The sequence below is a fragment of the Calonectris borealis genome, chromosome 2 (assembly GCF_964195595.1).
Source record: "Calonectris borealis chromosome 2, bCalBor7.hap1.2, whole genome shotgun sequence".
Taxonomy (NCBI): domain Eukaryota; kingdom Metazoa; phylum Chordata; class Aves; order Procellariiformes; family Procellariidae; genus Calonectris; species Calonectris borealis.
In genome coordinates this window covers 67707261-67720078 of record NC_134313.1, presented here as the reverse complement: position 1 = coordinate 67720078, position 12818 = coordinate 67707261, and the positions used below count along the sequence as shown (strand labels likewise).

Genomic DNA, 12818 nt, shown 5'->3' with positions numbered 1-12818 from the left:
TTCGTTATATTTTCTCTCCCCTGTCCAGCTGAGAAGGGGCGTGATAGAGCGGCTTTGGTGGCCACCTGGCATCCAGCCAGCATCATCCCACCACAACATACAATTTCACTCTGCTCTGTTTCCAGAGTGCACTACCTCTGGTTTGTATCTGCCCATTAGTAAAAGGAGAACAACTGATCCAGGTACTTGATTCACACAGCTTTTGGGGGATCTTGTCCCTTAAGGGCCTTGCTTGAAATAGGAACTAGTTGGCACAGCCCACCTTCCCTCAATAAGGAACACAGAGAGGTCACCTTTATAGTGCAGATGCTCATCCTCATAAAAAAAAAACAACCCCAAAACAACTCACCTGCCAGTAAGATTTTCTACAGGCATCTTATAAGCAGAGTATTCACACTTGAGGGGCAAGCTGGGCACATAACACTTCTGCATAAGAGCATCCCAACCAGAGAGAGCACCATCAGTGCAGCAAATGAAGCAAAGATCCTTAGCCATGGGCATGGCCAAGGACGGGCATGCAGGGATAGTGCAAGTTCACGGGGACATCCGAAATGAGTGGCTGGCAGGCGCCCAAGCACAGGAGGATGCAGTAGTCTGTGAGCATCCTGAACTTAACCTGGCTAATCCATTTTTCAGAGACATCATAATTTTACCACATAGTATATCATACATGGCTTCACATGTCACTATAGATATTTATAACTCACACTGACTTTAAAACATTTGCTTTTCCTGCCACAGCTATCTACCAGTTAACATCTACCATTTTCCTTAATGGATGTCACATACAGCACAGAAGGGGTCATTCAAGTTGTCTGGAAATCGCCCTAGCTTTCTCATTTATGTATTTGTGCTTGTGTCTGTGTGCGCATGTGCACGAACATGCATGAACACAAGAACATCTAGATGCATGGTTCTGTAAATATACAACCAGCTACAAAGCAATTGTATAAGCTGTATAACCCTTATACAAAGCTGAAGGAAACATAACTTTCAGATTAATGTATTGCCTAAATCTGGAATACTACAAATTGGTCAAACACATCTTTAACATATTTCTAAAACAACATAAATCTACTGTCATCTATCAAAACACTGTGCCCAATAGCAGTCCTTACTAGACAGAGACACCTGTGTACTACTAGCACTGGAGAGGAGTTCCTCAACCAACACACAGCTCTGCTTCAGCTCTAATGAGCTCCACTGAAGGGTAAAATGAAGTCAACTGAATTATAAAAATACACACTAGTCAATAATCCCCCCCACATGGTATATTAAAGCAATTTATTTCAAAGTAGTAATTTTTAAGGGAGGGTAATTGAATTCATAATGTCTTGACTACTACAGTGTTTTCTGACTTCGACAACAGCAACCCTGGACATTGGAAGTCAAATACAACTTAGAAGTGCTATTTGCCCAGCTATCAGGATGGATTTTTTTTTTTTTAATTTAATTTAAAAAAAAAAAAATTTGAACTTACTTTGAATCCATTTTTGTCACTTTCTTAGTGAAAAATTCATCCACGCCTTCATCCACTCTCCCCATGAGGCCATTCTGATCCCCTTCTGGAGGCACTCCAGCAGACACCTGACAGAAGAAAAAACTCTCTCTGGTATATAATAACCTAAGCATATTTGTTTCAATGATAATAATTAAGAGTTAAGACATTATGAAAATTGCGTGTGCCAACGAAACCTCAGTGCAGACAATGGAATCACCACTGGAATTCCCCCCGTAGTCAGGCCAGTTGATGCATTACATCAAATGCAAAGTAACCCAAAACACCAGTGACAAAGTGGATACTGCAATGCATGAGGCCAGGAATCAAATGCCTTGGGCTTGTAGAATAGAGCACTAGTTCACTTAGAAAAGAAAAAAAGGAGTTAAGGAAAAATTAAATCCTGATCAGGTGGTGACCTGAAGAGAAAGTATTTTCAACAGCTAGTTGTTTCCCTGTTCAGAGAAAAACATATGTTCTGGATTTTGGATTTAGAGATTTAGAAACAGAGCTCCAGCAGGCTAACAGAGCTTTTCATAATTCATTCAATCCAGCACTTCCAAAAGCAGAGATTCTAAAAGCAGAATAAGGTGTTTCACTTTAGGAACCGAACACAGATTTTTGCTGAGTGTCTGAAAATGGAAAACCTGCTCCCTTTCTTTCATTTCAATGCCCACGTTTTGAATGTGGGTGACTGGAGGCATCTAAACCAGGCTGACTTAGTAATACCTGCCAACCACAAAGGCCCCGTGAAGATTAGCTGGTGACTCTGCAGCCTCCTGAAGATGAAACATGCCGTCTCCTGGGAGGATTTCTCACGTGATCTAGCTCCCGTACGTGGCTTTGATGTGGAAAAGCTCTATTACCAGTAGAGAGACTTTCTTCAATTTAAACGCGGTATGGAAATCTTTTAGGTGACTACAGAGGACTCCACAAGACCCAACCCAGTTGTATTCTTGGTACTACTAACGACCAGGAATCAGTCTACTGCAAAATAGCAGGGTTTGTAATTTGAAACAATTTTAATCAAGGAATCTCCTAGTTGCCACAATAACTCAGACTAATCCCAGCTTCCCTTTTCATCCGGAATACACACTCCTTTCTATGCCTCTAAAAAGAAAAACAGATACTCTTAAAAGCTGCTGTTAACATCAAACCCAGCCTCATTAAGCCAGGACAACGGACTGCATATGAACTAATGCTTTGACACATCCATTAAACTTTTTACTTTCCATGGCTGAACCTTGTTAGAAGCCTAGTACTTACTTTGTTATCAAAGATAATAGTTAATATTTTATTGATATTTGCTGTAGCAATGAAATACTGATCTGAAAGAGCCCACCTGGTAACGACTGCTTTATTGCCAGTCAAACTGCATATTTTCTATAAAAACCAGTTTTATTCTAAGAAGGACAATGACTTCTCAGACTTCCAACTCTGCCACCTTTGGGGTTTTTGGTAGAGAACTTGTTTAGCTGAAACATCTGACACTAGGCAGCAATGCATATACTAACATCTGGGTTGGTCACACCAGTGCTGGTTGTCTCAATGTAAATATTTACCTTCTCAGTCAAAAAACAGTTGACACTGACGTTTCAACCAAAATGTGTCAACCAAAAGTGGCTGATGCATTTCAACAGAAATGAGAAATGAGAAACCACTTAATATTGATACTGGAGCCCCCCAGATAGTAGGAACAAACATGTAAGTATCAAAGGCAACTGCATCTCCTGAAGGGGAAGTAATGCAAGAATCCAACGATCTACAGCAAATGAGAAGATCTACCTCAAAAAAGAAAACAGTTTGCATCTGAAAAAGCAGCAAGTTCCTAAAAATGTACTAAAGACATACACAAATGCTGAGGGCCTAATTAGGTCCTCAAGGCACAGGATTTTCTTATAGATGTTTATTGTAGTGCCTTTTAGTGATCAACGTTAATGTAAAAGACTGAGCTCTGTTTATTTTGTGTTTTACACTCCTAATGCTAGGGAAAAAAAAAAGTTAAGTTTTCATTTGTCAATTTTATTTTTTTTTTTAGCCCATGTTTAAAAGTGAGCCTTCTATGTTTCTTTATTAAGGAAAAAACTGGCTTGGAAGCAGAAATAAATAAGATGAATCACAATCTCCTTCATACATTAGAGATTCACCTCTTTGCTGTACTAAATCTTCACACATGATGGAAGAACTCATGAGGTTAAGATCTCACAAAAATCTAAATGATAAACAACTGTTTCATTGTATTGCTTCAGAGCTACTTGGGGGTGTGTGGTGCTAAGGTTTTCTTTTTCCCGCTCTGAACACTCATTTCAGTAAAGACTGACAAAATCATAAATCTTTCTTCTGTCCACCACCCACCCCAAGTTAAAAGTTTACATGTCTCCTTTTTTTCTCAATTTTTCCCTTTTTTTCTTACATTTTTCAGTTTACAAAGAACAAATCTGCTTTCCAGCAAAACCAGAGAAGTACAACTATGATCATCTGAGACCCCTTAAATGGAAATAATGGGAACAGCAAACAAACCAACAGACCTGCTTTAAGCGGTAGAAAAGGTCAAGATTTTGCCTCTCACATTTCAAGTGCTTTTCCTAACCACTGCTTGCTTGTATTCTCAAAGTGGCAAAACCAGCAGCAAATCAATTCTGCAAACAATGCCATAGCCCACTCATGACTCTGGCCTTCAAAATTTGGCCACTTCATTTTCAGAAGCATCAAAGCAAACATCTTAAGTCTTTCAAAAATTTGTTTAGACTTGTTATGAGGTCAGAACTAGTAAGGAATTAAATGGTCCATAAAACCAAGACAGGGACAAATTAGTTTAAGACGTTCCTTTCAATTTCAGCAACTAAATATAAACCCCTAATTTCCTAATTAATTCAATATGGATGAGCATTCCCACAACACTGTACTATCATGGGAAGTAACACTTCTCCTCTACAAGAAGGAAGATTTTTGTTTCTGTAGAGCAAGATATTGTATGCCTTAGTTCCATGCCTGGTAGCAAAGCACTTGCCCTCCCATGCCCTGGCTCCTTCCACACCCCTGTGCAGATGGCACAGGATGCGCTGAGTAAGTTTGGAAGAGAGGCAAGTTTAGCAACTGGGAAAACATGTGCGTTCTGCAGAGTTGGAATTGGAAAAAGTAAACACAGATGTGTTTACACTACAGCACGGAGACCAGTCCATCCTTCTGCTACCTCTATGCTAACTCTATGCTTCCCTGTAAAGTGCAAGGGAATATCCCCTCTGCTTGAAGGTTTCTCCATTTCCAAGTGGTGCAAAAAGCACTCTACTGCCTGACATGATCTTTCCCAACATTAGGGAAATTTTCAAGGGTCCTCTCTGCCAACAATCCTCAGGAAGCAGAAGAGGCCACAGGCATTCATTACTAGGCAGCGTAATGCAGAGAAGCAATAGCTGCCCCTTGATAAGGGTTACTTATCATATCAGCTGTGCTCTGTTGCTCTGAGATAGCTCTGTAACTCCTCCAGATTTGTCCTTACATACCCCGAGGACATACCATCATAGAAATAAATCTGTATTGATGTGGTATGCCAGGGAAATGGAACTGTGGGAACTCCACACACATATACTTGGGTTCATACCAATGCCCTTCGTAGACAGACAGTGCTCTTCTGTTTTGCTTTTCAAAGGCAGGCTCCAGCATGAAAAACAGATCTGTGACTATGCAGATTTGCTGGCCAAACACCATCTTTAGTTAAGGAGCTGTGGGAAGCTGGGTGTCACAGAGTAGCTCCTCTGAGAGCTGATAGAAATAGGAATTCATGCCAAGTTACCACGTCTTAATGCAGGCAGAAAAAAGGATTAAGACTTAACAAACCCTTGCAATATAATTGAGAAGTCTCATGATATTTTGTGTGTTTCCTGTGAAAGCTCCAAGTACCTCCAGAAACTGCTTCCATGAAAAAACAAAAGCAAATTAAAAAAGGCTAAAACATATCCTGGTTTTAGGCTCTGTCAAACAAGACAAAAAGCTTGTAATAGGGATTGCACACTGAAAGACATGAACACGAATACCAGAAGAAAAATTAAGTAATTGCTTATGGCTTTTAAAACTTTAACAGTTGCTCTCATTACACTGCAAGACCTGACTCATGGCAAAAAGCAATCAACAGACGACATTGCCAGCAATATTTTAATGTAGACTCACTGCTGCTTGGCTGGGCTGCTGCTTTTTATTTCTTTTGGGCCTTAATTTTGTAAAGTGTTCCAGTTTTCTCCCTTCTTCTGATGGCAGCTCTGAAATGAATCCAGAAGTTCGTTTATCCGGCCTGCTGGAAGGAAATGGTGGGTCTTCTATATGGATAGGTACTTCTTCCAGTGCTTTATCTAGATCAAATTCCATTTCTAAGAGAAATCAAAACTTTCTAATTAGACTTAACATGCTATTTAAAACAAAAGACAATGCCATTCCTCTCTTTTGTGGTAAATAATGATAAACACATTTAGAGAACTCAGCCACAACACGTTTGTGAGCACAGAGAGCACTGCAAGCAAATATTTACTACCAAACACACAAGCAGAGCCACAAAACAAAGCAACCAGTGTGGGCCTCAAATGCAATCCAGAGAGAGGGAGAGTCACCTGTGCTTTTCAAACAAGAACTACCTAGAAGAATCTCAGGCAAGCAAAGCAGCAAAAAGAAATTCTCACTTACCAAAAGCTCTGGACACTGGCCGGAGCATTCTACTGTGGATGCTTTTCCTTTTTGATTTAGGAGTCATCTATCAACATAAAACAAAACAAAAATTACTTTATCAGACAAAAGAAATGACAAAGAACAACTTTCCCCTTCTATCCAACAAATCAATTCTTCAAGCCTATGTATCATTTCAAGATCTGATTGGGTTTAACACCAGAAGGGAATGGTTTTTTTTCCTCCCCTTATCCAACATTCAGAATTTTTTCTAAATTGACGTTTTCTTCAACTGACTTTGAACAGAACCAGGGAGGTAGTTTATTCTTCCCATTAAAACCGTAGGCACAGGATGATTATTTGAATTGTCCAAGCATTAACTCATTGATTCCCAACTGTAAAACAAGGGAACTATTAAAACCTCACCTCTGCATTTGAGATCATGAGGCACAGAAAACTTAATTACTGCATCCAGTACTGCACAGTTAATGACAATACCAGTCTCCCCCCTGTTCTGGCTTTTATTTTTGATACAAAATACACTTCCTCAGTTCATTTGTTAGTGACATGCTACTGGGAATGATTAAAATTCAGGTATCTATGCCTCTGGACACCACCACACAGCTCACCAAACTTCCCTAGGAAAATGCAGTCTGGAGCACACAACCCTTCTTCAAAAAGCAAAAGTACCATTTCAGTGTTAGCAATATCTCCAGCAAACACATGACTTCCCTGGACTTTAGATACGCTGAGAATAGGTGGAAAGTTACCTTGGCATACATTCAACGTCGTTACTGAAAGTTATGTGCTATTATTCTTCTCATCTTCACATTCCCAGAAAAAAGGAGTATGTTGCCTTAAGAGCACAAATACCCAAACTTAAGACCTGAGTTTGTTATTTTTGGAAGAAGGTTGCCCTTATTTTCTTGCCTGAACTCTTCTGAAAGTTTGCATGGAAACTTTTGTTTTGCTACAGGAAATGCATGCATCACCAATGCTGAACTTCTTAACACAGCTCAGCATTGTAAGACTTTTAAACAAAAAGTTAACCTGCAGGTTTTCTAAAGAATTAATTTAAAATGACTCAGCTTCTGCAAAGATGGGCTCCTTTTGTGGTAGAGTCGTACATGCCGGCTTTAGTCACAGCCATATACTTCCATTTACTTGCTAGTCTTGAAGCCTAGTGGCTTCAAATCTGGAATGTCAGTCAGGAAGCTGTAATGGCTCAGAATTCATTAACAGAATTGTTAATCAAATTTAGTAGTATCACTTTTATATGAGCCAGAAAAGACATAGTTGGCATTGACATCTCAGACAAATCATGAATTGTTTAAGGTAAACATTTGCTAGTTTTTACGTATGGAAAGTTCAGTGCACAGACTTACATGTACTGAATTAATATTCCCATCTAAAGTAGTCAGGAGGATTATTATGCCACTATTCAATACTCAGGATTATGACAGATTTTTGTAATAGAAAATTATTACCCATCTTCTCAAGACCTGAAAAGGACTTGCAGACTACAGAGCAGGCAGTGATAGCACCGTCTGGGCAACAGAGCTCTGTTTTTATTACCATGCACACCGCTGGGGAAAAAAGATACCTTCAGCTGTTGCAGGTTTCCACTTCCACATTTGACAAGCATCAGTAAATGATACAATAGTTTCAAGACCAGCCAGGAAACAGCTTGGCACCTGAGCAGACTAATGAGCAGGCAAAGTGTTACTGCATCAAAAGGTCAGACATTACTTTCAGAGTTACCAATAAATTAAATGCAATGGATTCGATGGCAAGTGGCTGCAGAGGTGCTGAACTTTTTCAGCCAAAATTGCAGTGGATTGCGCAATGGGTAGGCACTGGGCAGCCTCTGAACAGCACACCTCGACAGCTGCCGATCTATCACCCAAACCTGAAACAACCAAAGGCATCCGCGCCTCATGTAAGGAAGAGTTGAAGCAGCTCGGCATTTGGGGGACAGCAATTAGGAGTCACTATCAGTAGTCCTCTGGTTTTATTTCCAGCCGTAGCCCATTTCTCTTGTTAATGTATATTTGCATGCATTTTGGTCTGTTTGCCACTTTTTTTGGTGGTTGGACTGAGAATTACATCTAATAGGATAATGCAGCAACTCATGCGCTGAAGAAGATCAGAAAGGAGGACAGAAAACAAGGCTGATGGGAGACCTCCGATCGCTCAGTAACTTCACAGCCATGGCCAGTGTTCAGAGCGCTCCCGGATGAAGACAGACAAGCTGAGAGCTGCATCGGCCCAGGGCACCAATGTGAAACAGCACGGGGCAAGTTTTGAGCAACCTGTGCAGGGACTTAAACGCTCCAAGACAACCCCGACAGCCAGGAACAGATTGATTTCATCTTCCTTCCGAGACAAGAAAACGCCCCCAGATGACCCTGCAGAGCCTGTGTTGATGACCATAAGCCAGTCTCTGGATCACTGCTATAACTTACTGTCAGCTTGGCATGATCCATCAGCAGCGTGGTTGCTGGGGATAAAGGCAGAGGGATAGAGATGCCTCCCATTTGCTTTAACAGCATGAATAATAGCTATACATACACTTTTATTTGAAAACCTTCTGTTTTCTAGCCTGTTTAGGAAGTGCACAGATGAAAGGCTTCTTGCCAAGTGAACTTTCTAGATCACACACAGAGCAAAATGGGTCAAAGCATTAATTTAAATAGGCCAGTGTGCTCTTTTTACAAAATATTAGACTTAATCTCAGCTTAGTATCTCAGCCACTGTGCAGTATGCTACAGCAGCAGAGCACATGTCATTACCAGAGGAGATACCTGAACTCCTAGGGAAAGATCTCTGCCTCTCCCCAGCCTCAGCCCCATTTCCCATAGTTCATGGGAGCAGTTCAGGTTTGGCAGACGCGCACATTCTGCCTTCCCACCATCGCTGGCCACACGAGCACAACGCGGCTTTCCTGCCTTACATTTCACTCATGGCCTTTACCGGGGAATAGCTGGTAGTATCAACCTGCCCTCCTTCACTTCTTCCCCATCTTCCAGGAACTTTCTAGCAGACCACCTCCTGAACTTCTTCCTTGTTTTGCCTACTTTTCTGTGAGCACACTGTAGGCTGCCCAGCAGAACAGATAAAAAGATTAACTGCATCTCTGGGTCTTGGGAGGCCCTCTTGGAAGTCTGCATGCACCTATGCCACTGAGATCCCTGGAGATGGTCCCACAAAGGTACCCCTCTGCAGTAGATGGGAGCCGAAAATCTCCACCACGCTCCCAAATAAGGGCTTATTTAGACACTCATATGTCCAAGCTAACTTTAAACTCCCAGGATCTCTTCCCATGATCACTTTTCCACATTCCTCCCTTCTGATGCCCTTCCTCACAGAACTACCTGAGCTCTCTTGAGTGTTCTTAAATTGTATTACCAACTGTGGAAGAACACTAGTATGTTGGGAATTAAAAACAACAGCCAAAATAACTTTGGTTTGAGTGCTAGAAAACAATGTGCTTTTAGCAACAGGGTCTCAGATACTCTACATTCCTTGATTATACAGATAATTGAAATTACTCTCAGTGCTGAGGGATATGCTCATTTCCATGTTTTTCTCCTCCAAAGTAATTTATATTCAACCCTATTAGATACAGGGATGCTCTGTGACCCTCCTGTCACTCCCCTTTCAAAAGATTTCAAACAAACTAATGAACAACTCCCTCCCTCTTGAAATTCAGCTCCGCAACCAGTCTCTCTTCAATCCTCCTTCCTGCAAAACAATGTATGGGTTTTCAGCTTCGAGAACGCATTAAGGGCAACAGCACAAAAAGGTGAGAACAGCAGTCAAAAGCTCAAGGTGATCCAACCAGACAAAGAAAACACAACTGACCAAACTGAGATAACCCCTGACATCTCTTCCACCCTAGTGGCAAGAAAGGCCTAGTTCATGCCCATTTTTAAGCTATTCTTTCATTAAGTTGGATGACGCTTGAATATAAAACCAAATCAACAGATTTTCTTTCTAAGCAGCAACGTTTGTGCTTATACCGCCGACATCAGCACTCTGCTTTGGTTTAGTCTTAAAGCCAAGGGATGCTTTAAATTCAGATGCTACGCTAGCTGAACCTTTTTTTAAAATCCAATCTCATCCCTGAACCGCTGCCTATTTCCTTTGTAGGTGCAGATGGATGGCACTACAGTCTCCCGGGGGACTCACGAGGCAGCACAGAGGCAAATGGAGCACAAAAACATAAACAAGTAGGCCAGAAACAGCAGAGCTAAAAAAATACTTACACTTGTACAGCAGAGAGTCTCCATGCAGCAAAAAAGAAAGAAAAAAGAATATGAATGGGGAAGACAAAGCAATAGCAGTTCTCAGGAAAGGAGGCAAAACCAGGAGTCACCAAAATAAAGAAAACTAAAGCCAAAACACTCAGAAGTCTTAGCAGGAAAGGTGACATGCAAGAATGAGGTAAAAATTCCCTTGCATTTGAAGGTGCTATACACTTCGTGCTTCCAGAGGATAACCGGAGAAGGATGTGATCTCTCTTGTTTTATCTATATTGGGACAAATTCAGGTTTTCAGACGTTTGTTTCCAATATATGGCACGCGCCAATGGTGCCAACCGGCCACCTGCTGTCCCAATGTACTGTGTTTTTTCATTTTGACTGTGTTTTTTCATTTTGATGGCACCAGTAGTGAGAAAAAAATGTAATTCTGTTATTTCCTAGTCTGAAGGAAGCTTCTGAATTAAAAATCAGCAGTTTGTTGTGGACAGCAGAAGAGCAAGGAAAACAAAACAAAGCTTCTCTTGAAAGAATGAAAAGAGGTGCAAGTCTGTTCTCCTGAGGTTTACATAAACCTAATCCAAAGCAACAGTATTTCTCCTTCCCATAAGGAGGTTTAGAGGCGCAGGCTTTCAAGCACTTTTGGCACATCAGAAGAATGCTATTCCATTCAAAAAGCACAACCTTTCCTCTCATCTCCCCTTCAAAAAATTAAAAAAGGAAGCAGCACAGCCATCATATGAAATGAAGCAATGCCATATCCCATCTTCTGTGTGGCCATGACCAATCCTCCCCCTTAATTTAGAATAAGAAAAAACAATGATTAGAAGTGCGGTTTTGTCTTCAAGCTGAATGGGAACTGCTGCTATAACAACACCGCAGGTATTAGCAGAGTGTTTGTGGCAGAAGTCAATAGTCATGGTCTGCATTAAACTTCTCAGCAAGGAAGTGCTGCATTTTTAATGGATATTGCACCAGTGTTTAATTATCAGCAGTGAAAACGGTCTGCACATAACATGAAGTTCATAATTTAATTGTTGAAGGGATATTAAGGTCAGTTTTTCAATGCTTTGACATTTTCATACGTCTAAGCTTAACTATAGCTAAAAGTTTTAGAGATACGATGGGCTATCTTTGAATAGCAAGAACACTGTTCTTGCACACAGCTCCACTCCTTTATTTTCCTCAAGGTTTTTGTTTGGTTGTTTTGTTTTTGTGGTTTTTTTTTTTAATTTTTATTTTCTTTTACCTTCAGAAACTTCGGCTTTATACAGGAGTTCTCAGTTAAGAGTGATTCAGGCAAACTTCCTCATTACTCTAATTTTTGTATGCTATCCACACACACACGTACACTCTTACTCCATTTCCCTGCCAGAATCCATGTTCTCTCTTCTCTTGCCCATCTTCTATACTACCATTCACTAGGGGTGCTCTGAGATTGCTGGAGAGACTGCAGAATCCATTGAGAAACATCTCGAAAACTGAAACCATTTTAAAAATAAATCTCCAGCACACCACAAAAATCAATCTGCAACATGGTTTCTCTTTCAGACAGCATTTGCGGTCCTACTCCAGTGTGTTCTGTGTATTTAATGCATACGCAGGAAAGTTATTTATATTGCACAAGCAGCTGGAAATGTGATTAGGACCAAAGTGCAAAGCAATACATACATAACAGGAAGCAATCCCAGGATTTGGGGGAGTTTACAATCTGCGGTCCTGGTCCAGCAGGGGCTTATGGAAACTCTGACCTTCCACACTTCAGTGATCTCACCTCAGTGAGCGTGACTACTGAGCCGCTTAAAAGTCACAAGGTGCTAAACAGCTTCTGGGTGGGGAGTAAGGAGGGAGAAGGAGGAGAGGGAGGCACACAGCAGGCAACAGGTTAGACAAGGAGGCACCATTAAGCAAAGCAAAGACTAAGGGATTTGCCTGAAGTCACCAGGGAATCTGGCTGCTTTGCAGGGAACCTAATACCAGTCTTCAGACCCCTGAAGTACCACAGACCACGAGGCCACCCAACCCTTCCCCTTCGGCATAATCACAAAATAAAGTGGCCTGCCTCCCAGCGTACACGGACCATTGCTAAAGACAAAACACCAACCCCTAACCAAAAATCCCAACCAAATTCAACCCAAACAAAACCGGAAATTGGATGGGGGAATCATAACAATGTGCCAACTGGGAATGAGCTGTCAGAAAAAATATTTTCCAGGATTCTTCCAGAACATTTTAAACCAGTGCTAAATTGTTTCAGCTGTATGTATTTTGTGGGGTACGCCTTTTTAAGGAAGAGGCATAAGAAAACAAGGCATTTTATCACAAGTCCTACTGTTTTCTTTTGCTGTAAGGAATCCTGACCTGTAAAGCTGCCATGACACCATTTCAGTCAATCGACATTTCCC

General features: G+C 41.1%; 1 protein-coding gene across 4 annotated transcripts in view; it reads right to left on the bottom strand.

Moving 5' to 3' along the window:
* Nucleotides 1-12818, bottom strand: part of CARMIL1 (capping protein regulator and myosin 1 linker 1) — a 198133-nt gene that overhangs the window by 19470 nt on the left and 165845 nt on the right. For all 4 annotated transcript variants that reach the window (XM_075142229.1, XM_075142227.1, XM_075142228.1 and 1 more), the window contains 3 exons: nucleotides 6173-6239; nucleotides 5666-5862; nucleotides 1481-1587 (listed from right to left, as the gene is read on the bottom strand). In XM_075142229.1, coding sequence (XP_074998330.1) covers nucleotides 1481-1587; nucleotides 5666-5862; nucleotides 6173-6239 — 371 coding nt within the window. The remainder of the gene's footprint in view (nucleotides 1-1480; nucleotides 1588-5665; nucleotides 5863-6172; nucleotides 6240-12818) is intronic.